The sequence below is a fragment of the Nannobrachium achirus genome, assembly GCF_963921795.1.
Source record: "Nannobrachium achirus genome assembly, chromosome: 3".
NCBI classification, from domain to species: domain Eukaryota; kingdom Metazoa; phylum Chordata; class Actinopteri; order Myctophiformes; family Myctophidae; genus Nannobrachium; species Nannobrachium achirus.
Genome location: NC_137812.1, coordinates 45,611,633 through 45,624,914, shown reverse-complemented (window position 1 = coordinate 45,624,914; position 13,282 = coordinate 45,611,633). Strand labels below are relative to the sequence as shown.

The 13,282-nt window shown below is 42.6% G+C and overlaps 1 protein-coding gene across 2 annotated transcripts in view; it reads right to left on the bottom strand.

Moving 5' to 3' along the window:
- Window positions 1-2,164: 2,164 nt before the first annotated feature.
- clockb (clock circadian regulator b) overlaps window positions 2,165-13,282 on the bottom strand; it is a gene marked incomplete at its 5' end in the record, with an annotated part of 39,748 nt that continues 28,630 nt past the window's right edge. For both annotated transcript variants that reach the window (XM_080721989.1, XM_080721988.1), the window contains 4 exons: window positions 2,165-3,289; window positions 5,220-5,345; window positions 7,651-7,780; window positions 9,465-9,652. In XM_080721989.1, the coding sequence (XP_080578115.1) occupies window positions 3,038-3,289; window positions 5,220-5,345; window positions 7,651-7,780; window positions 9,465-9,652 (696 nt within the window). In that variant the 3' untranslated portion in view covers window positions 2,165-3,037. The remainder of the gene's footprint in view (window positions 3,290-5,219; window positions 5,346-7,650; window positions 7,781-9,464; window positions 9,653-13,282) is intronic.

The following is a 13,282-nucleotide window of genomic DNA, read 5'->3' as shown; positions in this document are numbered from 1 at the left end:
TATATATATTTTACTACTGCAACGCAAGAACTGATTGGCCATCGCCAGGGGAGACCAATACTGAACCCCCCGAGTGATATACGAGAAGTGAAACTGAGAAAGATACACTCAAGTTGCACCTATAGAACAAGCATGCACACACACACACACACACTCACACACACACACACACACACACACACACACACGCACACGTCCACTCTGAGACAGTACAACACATTCTACAAACTCCTTTTTACTAACCATAGCAACTCCTCCATTCAAAGGCTTTTCTGTTTGATATGGCTTACAACTGTGGTGCATGAGTTGGGCTCGAGTCCATTTTCTAACCTACAGCAAGGCTGAAGTGAGAATGAGGACCGCGGCCCGGTTCCTGGTTACAACGTTGCTTTACTGCTGACTGAGAACTGAGTGAGAGGTGAGCATGAGGGCTACTGAGGCCTGGAAGAACACAGGGCAGGATTGGACACTGATGGCAAAACGGGGGCTTTTAGCTTACTGTTCCAATCAACAAAGTCATGATGACTTCTGTAAGTAAAATAACGTTGTTGTCGGGTGAAAACCTTGTATGTCAAAACCGTTTGTTTTGCATTTATCATTTTAAAAATGATTTAAACTAGTGAAAACAGCCGATCTACAAGCACACAACGCCTCGCGGTGCGAGGCGTTGTGTGCTCGTAGATCTGCTGTTTTCACTACTTTTGTGCGACGGCCTTGAATGACGAAGCAGGGCTTTACTTTGCGAAAGAACGTACACATTTGAAACTTGGAGATACGAGGTTTCCACCCGACAACGACGATAACAATGTTTTTGTCTAACACCTCACCTTACAGTGAGTCCTCTCCCCCATGTTAAAGAACAGGGGTTACCTATAGTTTTCGCCGGTGGTTCTCAAACGTATTTATTTCAAGGACAATCATGAATCCGAGAGTGTACAAATAGCATGCATTTGTACACTTTTTAAGAGTTACAGATGTCATATCTCTACGGGTCCATTTGGAACCCCCTAAAGGAACCCAGGGGATCCTTGGAGGACCACAGTTTTTGGGAACCACTGTTTTTCACCAATCGTGCTCAAAATATTTTTGGCCTTAACCACTTTCAAGCTGGTGTTCCTATTTTTGCCATGCATGTCATTATACACACAAATAAAGAAATAGCTAAATTGAAAAAGTATTAGCAGATAGATTTGCTATTTTTATGCATCATACAACTACATAATCATAAAATAGGCTTATGGGATAAAACTAATCTTTGATACTGAAAAAAGGAGGCTAGAAAATCGAATATATTTTTTGCTATTCAGCCACACAATGCCTGTTTTGACTTTTGTTATTTGCAGCATCACTGTCCAATCTTTCCATGTCTGCTTACAGACTGAGGCAGAAGCAAGTCTATCGTTCCACATTCCTGAGAGTACAAGTACCATCCAGCAAACTCCAAATCCTTACTAAGTCAATTACTGTAAGACACAAGGGGCAACGCACGCACGCACGCACGCACGCACACACACACACACACACACACACACACACACACACACACACACACACACACACACACACACACACACACACACACACACACACACACACACACACACACACACACACACACACACCTACACACACACAAAGATTGCATTCTCAAATGCACACCCTATCGCACTGAATCACACAAAGAGATTACAAATAACTAGGTCTGAATAGTGATTTACTGTACACAACCACATTAAGTGCTAAAATATCATGGGGTTAAAGATATACTGTTTGTTACGTATAGGGCTCTCTCACTTTAAAAAATAATCCCTACTACTGTATATACACACACAAATGCATTTCTGTTAGGGGTAATATCTTGTTGGAAAATATATACGCCTTTCAATAGTCAGTTCAAAACGAAAAACAAAAAAAGAGACTATAATGTAATTATTGGCACTTGGCATCACCAAACCCGTTATAATAATATACGAACAGTGACCATCCTATGAAGCATTACTTTAAGGTCCTCGATTCCTGTCAAACATGATTTGGGACTTATGGAGTTAAAAAGATAAAGAGATAGTTTTGTATCTGCGACACAGTGTTTAAAAACACAACTTCCACACACACACCCCCACCCCCGCCCCGCCCGAGCCCGGTCATTTTTAAAAACAAACGGACATAATGCTAATGATTGATTTACACTCGCTTGTGCATCGCGGCGCGCAGCGGATATAGACGATCGCCTATTTCCGGTTCGCGACACCGGCGCACAAGTAAAGTATGAATCGGGCATAAAGTCTTCCAGACTTTTAGAGAAAAGGGGGAAGTACGAGGTCTCGGACAGGCGCTAAGCATTAGCACAGAGCTGCGCAAGTCTTTGACCAAGAAGAACAAGTAAAAAGTATTTTTTTCTTTTCTCAAAAGAGACTAACAAAAAGCTTACAGTTATTCATTTCATGCAGTCATATAAAATACTACATTTGTGTTCCCCCCCGTTAGGCTATATTGTATATTTACATGTTCTTATAATACAGTTGATCTGTACACAACCAAGTCCACTCTGAGACACCTTCAGAAGAGTCTCTCGTTACCATGGTAGTGGGGCGTCCACTGGGAGTTCTGTGTGGATTCCACGGAGACCCAAGCACCTGTACTCTTTTGTACTCTTTTGCGAAAGGAACGGGGAGTCTCCATCATCCCGTTGCCATGGTGACAGGAGATCCCCACGAGGCTCAAAGCCTTTCCTTTTTTTCGCCACGTTTTCGGTACGTTCCAACGGAAGAAGGGGTGGACCGCCATTTCAGGATCAAGGAAGCTTTCGTCGGCCAGCAAACAAAACAAATCCATTGAAACAACAAGTGCTTTTTTAGGTCTTCAAAATACATGTTCTCAAGCCTGATACATCCACCGGTCGCACTGCGTTGTCGCGCGCCACAGCGCCGTGGTCTTGTAGGTCTGCTATTGTTGCCGCGCGACACCGTCGTGCGACAGAGCATAAATTAGGCTCTTATTATGTGACACTTCTTTTCTTCCTCCCGGAAGTGGAAGCCCTTTACTGCGGCTGGCTGCTGACGCTGTCAGTCCTGTGTGAGGAGGAGGAGGGGGCTTTCTGGGGCTGGGGTTTGAGCTGCTGCTGGTGCCGCTGATGGTGGGACGCTTGTTGCTGCTGTTGTTGCCGCTGCGCTTGCTGCTGCTGCGGCTGCTGTTGGTGCGTGGCCTGGGTGAACGTGCCCTGTTGCTGGAGTGGAAACGCCGCCTGCAGGATCAGCTGGGTGGACTGGTTACCGTGGAGGAGACGGGTGCCCTGACAATAGAATAGCACCACCCAAGTTTAGAAAATAAGGCAATAAACACATTAACCACTTCTTAAACCATATACTTGGTTGAACGTATGTCACGCCCCAGCCCACATTGGCCAAGCTTTGCGGGATGCTTAATGAATTTGACTCATAAACAGCACTGCTCACTTCACACAGGGTGTGATGTTTTTCCTTCTGCACCAAATTGCTTCGCTGGAAATAGCAAAATGGAAAACATCCAAAATTATGCTTGTAGATTAGGCTGTTTTTGCTGAATGTTCCCCCCATAATAGGGATTATGTGGGCCCTGTATGAGCCCTGTCTGTCCTATCCCACCCATGCAACAGAAACCCTTAAGAGACAGAAATCATTTGCAAACAAAAGAATCATCTTGATTATTCCACAAGTGATAATTAGGTCAATAGGGAACCATAAAAAGAAGCCAAAGTCACATCATGACTTCCAGATCTTACTGTTCCATGTTGAATCCATGAGACATACTGCCCTCTAGAGGTATCCAGGGATTCCAGCATTAACAAATCTCATGACTGAAACATTATTGTTAGGCCGTCCCAATCCGTGATTTGTTACAGAGCGTGAAAGGAGTCCCTCACACCAGCGCTCTATTACCTAAACAATTATCACAATTATGTAGAACCATTCTAAACCTGTGTTATTGCTGTTACCAGTTGACCAGTTGAAGAAATTGCAGATTGAGGCTTAACCTTTGCCTTTATGAACTATCCGAACTACTAGACCATTAGGGTTTCATACAAAATGCTTCTGAACATGTATTCTGTTTGTTATCTAGTTTGACCGAATATTCACAAGCCACACATCTTCTTCTGACCCATTTTCTTCTTCTTCTTTTTCTTCTTAAATTAAAGGACAATTTTGTTTTTTTACAACAAGGGTTCATATTTTAGATTGTAATTGGAGAAAAGAAAAAGTGAATGTTAAAATGTTTTCAATTGCTTCGTTCTATTGTTTTATCGCGTTTACTGTGCTAAAATGTGGGGCATGTGTACGCATGGGGGCATGCGTACAAGTGGCTAAATATGTCTTTTCAGACACAATAAGCCAGCAGTTTCTTTATTGCTATTTACAGTAACACTTCTAGCCCCCTTAAGTCACATCCAACCATGAAAGGTTGCGTTGTATCTGGGGAATGGGCTTATTCTGTGTAAAATTACATATTTAGCCACTTGTACGCTTGCCCCCAACCACTGAAATAAGAATCTCTAAAACAATAGAAAGAAGTAAATGAAATAATTTTAACACTCATCTTTTATATTCTTTAATTACAATCTAAAATATGAACCCTTGTTGTAAAAAACTAAAGTTGTCCTTTAAGCATATTTTAATGGTGTTGGAACAACAGAAGTTCAGGAGAGAGAGAAACACACCATGACTCCTCCCCCCTCTCCACCTACCTGCGCTCACACCACCTACCTGGCCTACCTGGCCCTTAGCTCCGCCCCCTAGACATCTACCTAGCCCTATTTATCCTCACTCTAACTTCCCAGAACCCCTCTTGCTTTTCCCCTCTCTCTCTCTCTCTACCTTTCTCTCCTCTCCCTATCCCCCTCTCCTCCTCTCTCTTTTTTCTATTCTCAGGTTCCTGCCGGGGGGTTCAGTCCACGTCGCCACTGACGCCGACGGTGCAGACGATTACGCCATACGACCCCTACCCCAAGACTCCAGGGTCTGCGACCCTCCCCGGAACCTACACCCTCCCCAATCCCCTCCTTCCACTACGGACTCATTACTGCTTGATTTCATTATTATCATTGATCGATTCATGATCGTTTACACCATAGATCCATGTCTGCTCATCGATCACTGCTCATCATTTATCTGCCCTTTACTTTCATTAAAACCCTTAAACCTTCATGGTGTGTTTCTTGTTAGCTAGTGAATTGAATCCATGGTTACCTGTAGGAACTGCTGCTGTTGCCCCTGTTGGCCACTCTGTGCCACTAGAGTTGTCTGGCCCTGCACGTCAGCCTGGGTTTGGGGAGCCTGCGTGGGTTGCAGGGTCAGGGTCTGGGTCTGTCCCGCCTGCACAAGGAACACACACAATTTTTAACCCATTTAGGCCTAGGATTATTGACTACTTCAACCATTGAAAAATAGCAGATATACAAGCTCACAGCGCGGCACCGAGTGCCGCGCTGCGAGCTTGTAGATCTGCTATTTTTTAAAAATCATGATTTTTCTTTGCAAGTCTTTGAATATATCTATTTAAAAGCGAACATTTGTAACTCAAATATTTGCTTCTGGGGGGTCCCTGGAACAACATATTTTGAGATGGGGGTCCGTGGCTAAATACCTGTAATTTTGGGGGTCCTTGACATGAAAAAGTTTGAGAACCACTGATTTAGAGGAAGGATTTAGTAGTCGGGTCAAAGATCGGGTCAAAGATATTCATAGACTTGCACACATTTTCACGATTTAAAAAAAATAGCAGATCTACAAGCTCGCAGCGCGGCACTCGGTGCCGCGCTGTGAGCTTGTATATCTGCTATTTTTCTAAGGTTAAAGCATACAATAAGATTTGCAGAGCATAAATATGCTGTACGGACTGGTAATCCCAACTACCCTATGGCAGAGCACTACAAAACAGCTGGACACACAAATCCTAATAATTAAAAAATGATGGTGATTGAAGTTATTCCCAAGTCTGTAAGGGGGAGATAGATTAAAACAGCTTCTCCAAAGAGAAACATTTTGGATTATTACTCTAAAAGCCACAACTTACCCTGGTCTCAATGATGAGATTCTCCGTTCCTTTGATTATTTGGCTATTCAGCATTCACAAAGTATTACTTTTGTATAGTTGGTATTGTGATAATTAATATTACTTTCTGTGGTTCTAAGTATGTATTTTCTGTATTTTATTTGTCTATGGGGCCCCATAGTTCAACCTGATGTACTGTATTTTTTCTTTTTTCTATTTAGTAGTTTCTTTAATGTATTATTCAATGGGTATTGGGGATGTCATGTTTTTTATTGTCTACTAATCACTGATTGGTGAAGTCTTGTTCAATGACACTGGGCGCTATTTAATGACGTTTGTCACTGTCATTTCTAGCGGACCCAGGTGAAGGCCACTTGTGGCTGAAACGCGTAGGTCTTTGCTGCTGCTATGATTTAAATAAATATTTTTCTACTTTGAGCTGAACAAAGCTGCCTTGGATCCTCTTTGTTCCCCACCTTACCGTTAAACATTTTTGTTACTATGGAATGGAACTAAAGATTTTGTCCTAATACAAAAATACAGATATTCCACTCAACACATCAGGCCCTGCGCAGAACGCTGTGCATGCATCATCCACCACAATCCATTCCTTTGATTTTGTATTGATTATTGTTGTTTTTTTTTGTTTTTAGTTTTTTATACTTGACTAAATCATTATTAGTCTGATTAACCTATTAAAGGAGTAGTTCACCCAAAACAATACGTATGTTCTATCAATTACACACTCCACTACACATTACTACTGAAGCATGGAATTCATGTTTGTTTTTGTCGCATTCATAAGCCAATAATTTGATGACCGGCGACTTTTGAGTCTCCATGATTTCAAGGCTTCATGGGGTATGTAGCCTAATTGATAGAAAATACAGTAAAATACAGTAAGATCTTTGGGCGGTGAACTATTCCTTTAAGCCCTCTTAATACTTACTTTTTTCCTATAACAATCAAACCTCGGTTCGAAGTGAAGCGGTGAACTTTTATTCTATGTGTTCTAGAGCTATGAAATCTGTGTTCTAGATCTATACATTCTGTGTTCTAGATCTATACATTCTACTTTCTATGTGCTTTAGTTCTATATTTTTATGAATTCTGAATGAATGAATGATTTCATCTGGAGGGCCAAATTGTCATGTGAAGCTTGACCAATCCTCAAGTCTGGACCCGCGATACACACAAAGCCACTCCTTGGAAGCGGCTTTCACCGGTGGTAAACCGCTCCATAGTGTGGCTGTGCGTGTGTCTGTAGCCACTTTCCCTCAGCGTTTTGCCATAGCAATGTGTTTTCCTCAGCGTTTTGCGTGTGTGTGTAGCCTGTATTACATCACCAATTACATCCTAGACCTATCTGTAGCCACTTTTTCCTCAGCGTTTTGCCATAGCAATGTGTTTTCCTCAGCGTTTTGCCATAGCAATGTGTGTGTGTGTAGCCTGTCACCAATTACATCCTAGACCTATATCCTAGTCTGAAGACGTTATGCAAGCACGACCACCGCTCACTTCACATTGGGTGTGATTTTTAAAATATAATTAGTTAGATTAACTGTTGCACCGCTACCACAATGCAGCTTCTTAACCACCCTTTGTGAGTCAGGCGTGTCTCCTCACCTGCTGGCCTCCAAACGGGTTGTATGCAGTGACCACCTGTCCCATAAACATGGATGTGGGCACCATGACCGCACCACAAGCCATTGGAGTGGTTACCAGCTTGGTCACCAGCTGCTGTCCTGCTGGGAACCTAGCGGAGCGGAGAGAGAATGGAGAGGGTGAAACAACAAAAGATCAAAAGAATATAGGAAGAACAAAAGAACTTGAACACAAAGAGCGAAGAGAACAGATAAGAAAGTGAAGAATGGATACTACTCGTGGATACATTTTTAAAGGTCTGGGAAAGTGGATTAGTTCGAATTTCTGTCAAGACATCTATCACAGGGGTTTCTTCCGGTATAGGGAATTAATATATAAATACATTTAAGTTAATTTAAATCCAATTTATCAATAACAAAACAAGAATAAATGTTCAAAAATTAAAAAAAAATGTATTCAAGCCTTTTTAGGTATCTATAAGGTTCTGCAGAAACCCTGTATATTATCACCATTTGCAAACACTATTAGATGTTCATGACCTATTCAGCAGATGGCAAGGTTCATGTCTGTGACGTCATAATGGCCCACAGCAATACACGCAGCCTTTCAAATGCCATTTGTCAAAACAGCTGTGTTCCTTATTGGGCTGCTAAGCTTCTAAATAAAATTAAATAAAATAAAAATGAAATGAAATGCTTGTAGTTGCTCCTCCATCTTTGTAGATATTTGAAATTCTTCTTAAGATTTCACCTACAGTATGCATTCCCAAAATAGGGAAGCCAGGTTAGAAGTGGTCAAAGTACGAATCGCTCTGAGATATTTGGAGACCTAATGTACAGGTACTGTATATGGATTCTTACTAGATACTGTACATGCTCCCACCATTTATGCATCTACTATCTGTCTTCAAGTCAAGTACGAAGCACTTATAAAACAACCACGGCATGTGATTAAAAACAGCATACAATATAACGCAATAGACGGACCTCTTATCGGACCACATTACGCTGACATCACGCTGTGATGCGTGCGCAGGCAGGTTGCAAAAGAAGCCGACCGCTCAGAAGAAGCAATGGAAAAGTAGAACGCTACTCATGTGTGAAAATGCATTCCATCAAACTTCCAGCTGCAGTTTTGACTGCCAGTGCGCAGGAAGAAGGCTTGTAGAATGTGTAGTGTAGCCTACAGTGAAATGGCAAGGATTCCAATGGATCCAATGTAGTTATTTAGTCACGCCTTATTAGTATCTTTCATGAACCAAATATTGATAAAACCCACAGACAGGCTTAACAACCATCACTTTTACTTCTTCCACCACTAACTGTAAATAAAAACATCAGAGTGTGTGACTGTGTACCGCAGGGTTCCCCAATAGGCGGCCCGCGGGCCATTTGCGGCCCGCGGGGGGCTACTGTCTGGCTCACACCAACCCCAGTAATAATGGTGGTATAAGAGCGGCAACAACACTAGTATATCGTCGTTGTCGGGTGGAAATCTCGTATCTCCAAATTTGTACGTTCTTTCGCAAATCAGACAAGGCCGTCGCACAAAAGTAGTGAAAACAGCAGATCTACAAGCACACAACGCCTCGCAGTGCGAGTCGTTGTGTGCTTGTAGATCGGCTGTTTTCACTAGTTTAAATAATTTAATAAATGACAAATGCAAAACGAACGGTTTTGGACATACAAGATTTTCACCCGACAACGACGATATCATAATTGTCGCTGGAGTAGCGGGAACGCTGGCGTCGCCCCCTGCAATGTTGTGGCCCTCGGCTCGGTACCCTAGACATAATTCGGCCCTTGATGAAAACTAATTGGGGAACCATGGTGTACCGTATCTGTCGGTCCTGTGTGAAGGCAGCCACTGCGGTGCCTTGCTGCGCGTTGCTCTGCGGGAGACTGCTGCTGATCTGCAGCAGGTTGGGCTGTCCAGGCTGCTGGGAGATCATCATGGTGTTGTAGAGGGGTTGGGGCTGGGCCTGGGCCTGCTGCTGCTGCTGCTGCTGGGGCTGACGCTGAGCCTACAGTGGGGACACGGTGGGAGGCAGAGACACACATAGGTTAGGTTATTAGGTTTTTCATTTTGACAGTACGTGCCAGATGCGCAATTGGCATACCACAGCTCCAGGTGGAGCCGCCCGTTTCGTTTCACCAGCGCCGGCAGAGAGGGTTAGGTTTAGGTATAGTTTGACTGAGGTTAGGGTTAGGTTTAGGCATAGTTTTACTGAGGTTAGGGTTAGGGTTAAGGTTAGGTTTAGGTGGTCGGACCATCCGGCACCAACGCATGGTGCAAAAGAAGCGCTCCCTAGCTCCGGTTCAGCCAATCAAAAGCTTCCGTGGGCGGGTCACGTATCACATGACCCCAACAATCTATTCTCTGGTTCAAGGCGACACACAGCAGCTCTATGGTGCAGTAATTACTGACATAGTTTAATGTTGAAAATGAACAGCATATTAACTCATTGAGTGCCTATCCCGAACTAGTTCGGCTTTATTATCGCATCCCAGAGTGCCAATCCCGAACTAGTTCGGCTCTTTAATTAAAAAAAATAAAAAAATAAAATTTTGATTTTTTTTTTTTTTTTTTGTCCTCTGTTTACAGAGGACGATATTTGCCGATATTTGCTGATATTTACCATCCACTCCAATGCAATCCAGGATCTTTAGAGCTCATTTTCTGTTTTTTCTCCCATGCATGAGGTGTGCAAGGTTTAATCATGGCTAAGTTGACGAAAATCTAAATCTAAAATGCTTGGTAGCCAATAGCTAACTTCAAGCTAACTTCATCCTCTTCCTGTACATGCACAAAGGAAAGTGTTCTGGCAAGTCATGGCTCCAGGGCTTGGGCATGCATTACCAGCATATCTCTATTATTCTCTGGTCACTGGGCGCCCTCTAGTGGTGATAGGCTGGCATTAAATGAGTTAAGTAAGATTTTGAATGAAGGGCTTTTACTTATAACAAAGTATTTTTTACACCGTGTTATTGCTTGTTGTTTTACTGGTCAGGAGTATTTCCCATGGGTTCAGGAGTATTTCCCATGGGTTCAGGAGTATTTCCCATGGGTTCAGGAGTATTTCCCATGGGTGAGGTTAAACATTCTGACTTTAACGAGCAGCCTACGAACCTTCTCACACACACACACACAGTTTGCTCCTTGACTCTTCATGTCATGAGTTTGACATCCTGGCTGGGGTACTGCAAGGAGACACCCTAGCCCCCCTTCCTATTCATCATAGTCCTGGACTATGCGCTCACTTTATTTACTGTATATACTGTATGTACGGTTTTTATATTAACCACTTGAACCCCAGCATCCATATTCAGTGGGGAACATAGCCGATCGATCTACAAGCTCACAATGCGCCACAAGACGTTGTCCGTCCGTCACGCTAATACTCAACATTTAGTTACCTATCGACTTCAGTTCCTCCCTCCCGTTCCATCCATGAAGGCAGGTCACAAAAAGTTGTAACACATTTGGTGTAACACTCACTCACTGGCTGTGGCTTTCACAGGCTTTTCGTGGGTTTTAACACACTGTTTAACGTCACGCAGCTCTGACACCTGGGGCGCAGTGTGTGTGTGTTAGTGTGTGTGTGTGTGTGTGTGTGTGTGTGTTCTGTTGTTTCAGCGCGACCTGACAGTCGCTCCTCAGCCTTAGGGCTTCTTACTTCTATTATTTGATTCATCGACTCAAGTTATCAATATAATAATCGCTAAGAAAATAATCTATAGTTTCAGTAAATGGAAACATACAGATACACTACACATGCATGTGATGTGATACAAAGTAGCTGGCCTGCAGGAACATGTAGACCCTAGACCTAAAAATGATTATGTTGCTTGGCAACAGTCCAGTCCCAGTCCAGCTGCAGAAGTATTTGTGTTGGCAGGGCCAAATAAACGATTAAATCAAGAAACAAATCATGAGGCAAAACCATAGCCCAGTGGAGCCCGTGTGTATGGGCTCTAATGCAGGGGTCTTCAACTTTTCAGGCCAGGGACCCCCAAACTGACGGGGAGATGGAGCACGGGCCCCCTACCTTGTGTTTCATGTATATAAACATACCATGTTATTGTGCTTTCAATACTAAGCTATTAAAAATAATAGCTTAATATATTGATGTATTTTATTTTAAAAACATTCATGCACAAAGTACAGCGAGTAGGGTGGCCGCACCACAGACATTTATAAACCCTTTTTTTTCTTCTTTTTTTTTTTAAATCAAGCAACAATTTCGGGGACCCCCTGCAGTACCTCCACGGACCCCCTGTTGAAGACCTCTGCTCTAATGGATGACAGTGAGTCCCCAGTTTGATTCTCGTCTGGGAATTTGTGCATATCACTCCTCTACTCTCTCTCCATGTTTCCTGTCGCTCTGCACTGTACCTAACAAAGCTCTGAACAATATGAAATCATTATAATAAACTAAATGTGTTATTGTGTATTACCTACCTACGACCAAATCACAGCCAAGCTGATATATAGGACAGTACACCCGGCTCTCATGTGATAAGGCAACTAGTGTTTTTCTTCCTGCTCAAAGGCCTGTGCCCCATATACCTCATACTACACCTGCTGCTATCCTAAACAAATAAAGACATATCACCTTTTGTCCTATATCTCTCAAGACAGATTCAGAGCTCCGCAGCTCAATCTCTCGGCAACTCCCATTACAACCTGTACAGTTGTTGTTATTAGGAATGAAAACAAAGGAGCAGCACCCGAAGAGGAGGGCTGAAGGAGAGTAAAGAGGCCAACATCCGGTCTCTACACGTAGGGCTGTCACAATATGACATTTTACATGACGATTAATTGTCACTCAAATAATTGCGATTAACGATTTAATTGTGTTTTTGTCGTTGATAATTACATTTCTGTTTGGCTTTTAGGCTTTGAAAGTTGCACATGGCGGATATGACACATAACCTAAATATACAAAGAAATTATGGACATATTTGACAACTTTCTACTTAAAAAATAACATTGATGCGACGCGTTGTGAGCTTGTAGATCGGCTATTTCCACTATGTTTGACTTTAAAAATATATATATATGAAACATTTTCAACATTCACGATTATGACGATTATGAAAAATAATCGTGATTATGTAAAATAATTGCGATTAGACGATTATGTAAAAATTGTGACAGCCCTATCTATACGGTGCCCCAGAGGCAAACTCAAAGGAATTGTTACAATGGATTCCCAGCTTACTGCTTATGCCATTATGTATAAATGTGTAAATCTTAAGATTTTTCTCCTTGCTCTTTCTCTCTCACCCAATGTGTGCTAGGGTGGTGTTCTGCTGTGCTAGGTTGGTGTTCTGCTGAATGAGTCCCACACCTGTGCTAGGGTGGTGTTCTGATGATTGAGTCCCACCCAGGCATGTGCACACATAGACATCAAAGGGGGCTTGAGCCCCTGCCCTTTTATCCGTCAGTAAATAGTTCCCTTTCCAGATAAATGCAGTTTTTACTATGGTGAAAGAAATGTAAATGCCCTCTTTCCATACCATAGCTGAAGGCGGCATAAAAGAGCCTTGTCTAAACTCTCCTGAACTTGAATGAATGCAGCATCTTATGTTGAAAGAATTGCCCTCTATATGTAAAAATCAAGCACCGAAAATAGCCAACCGGCGACCGC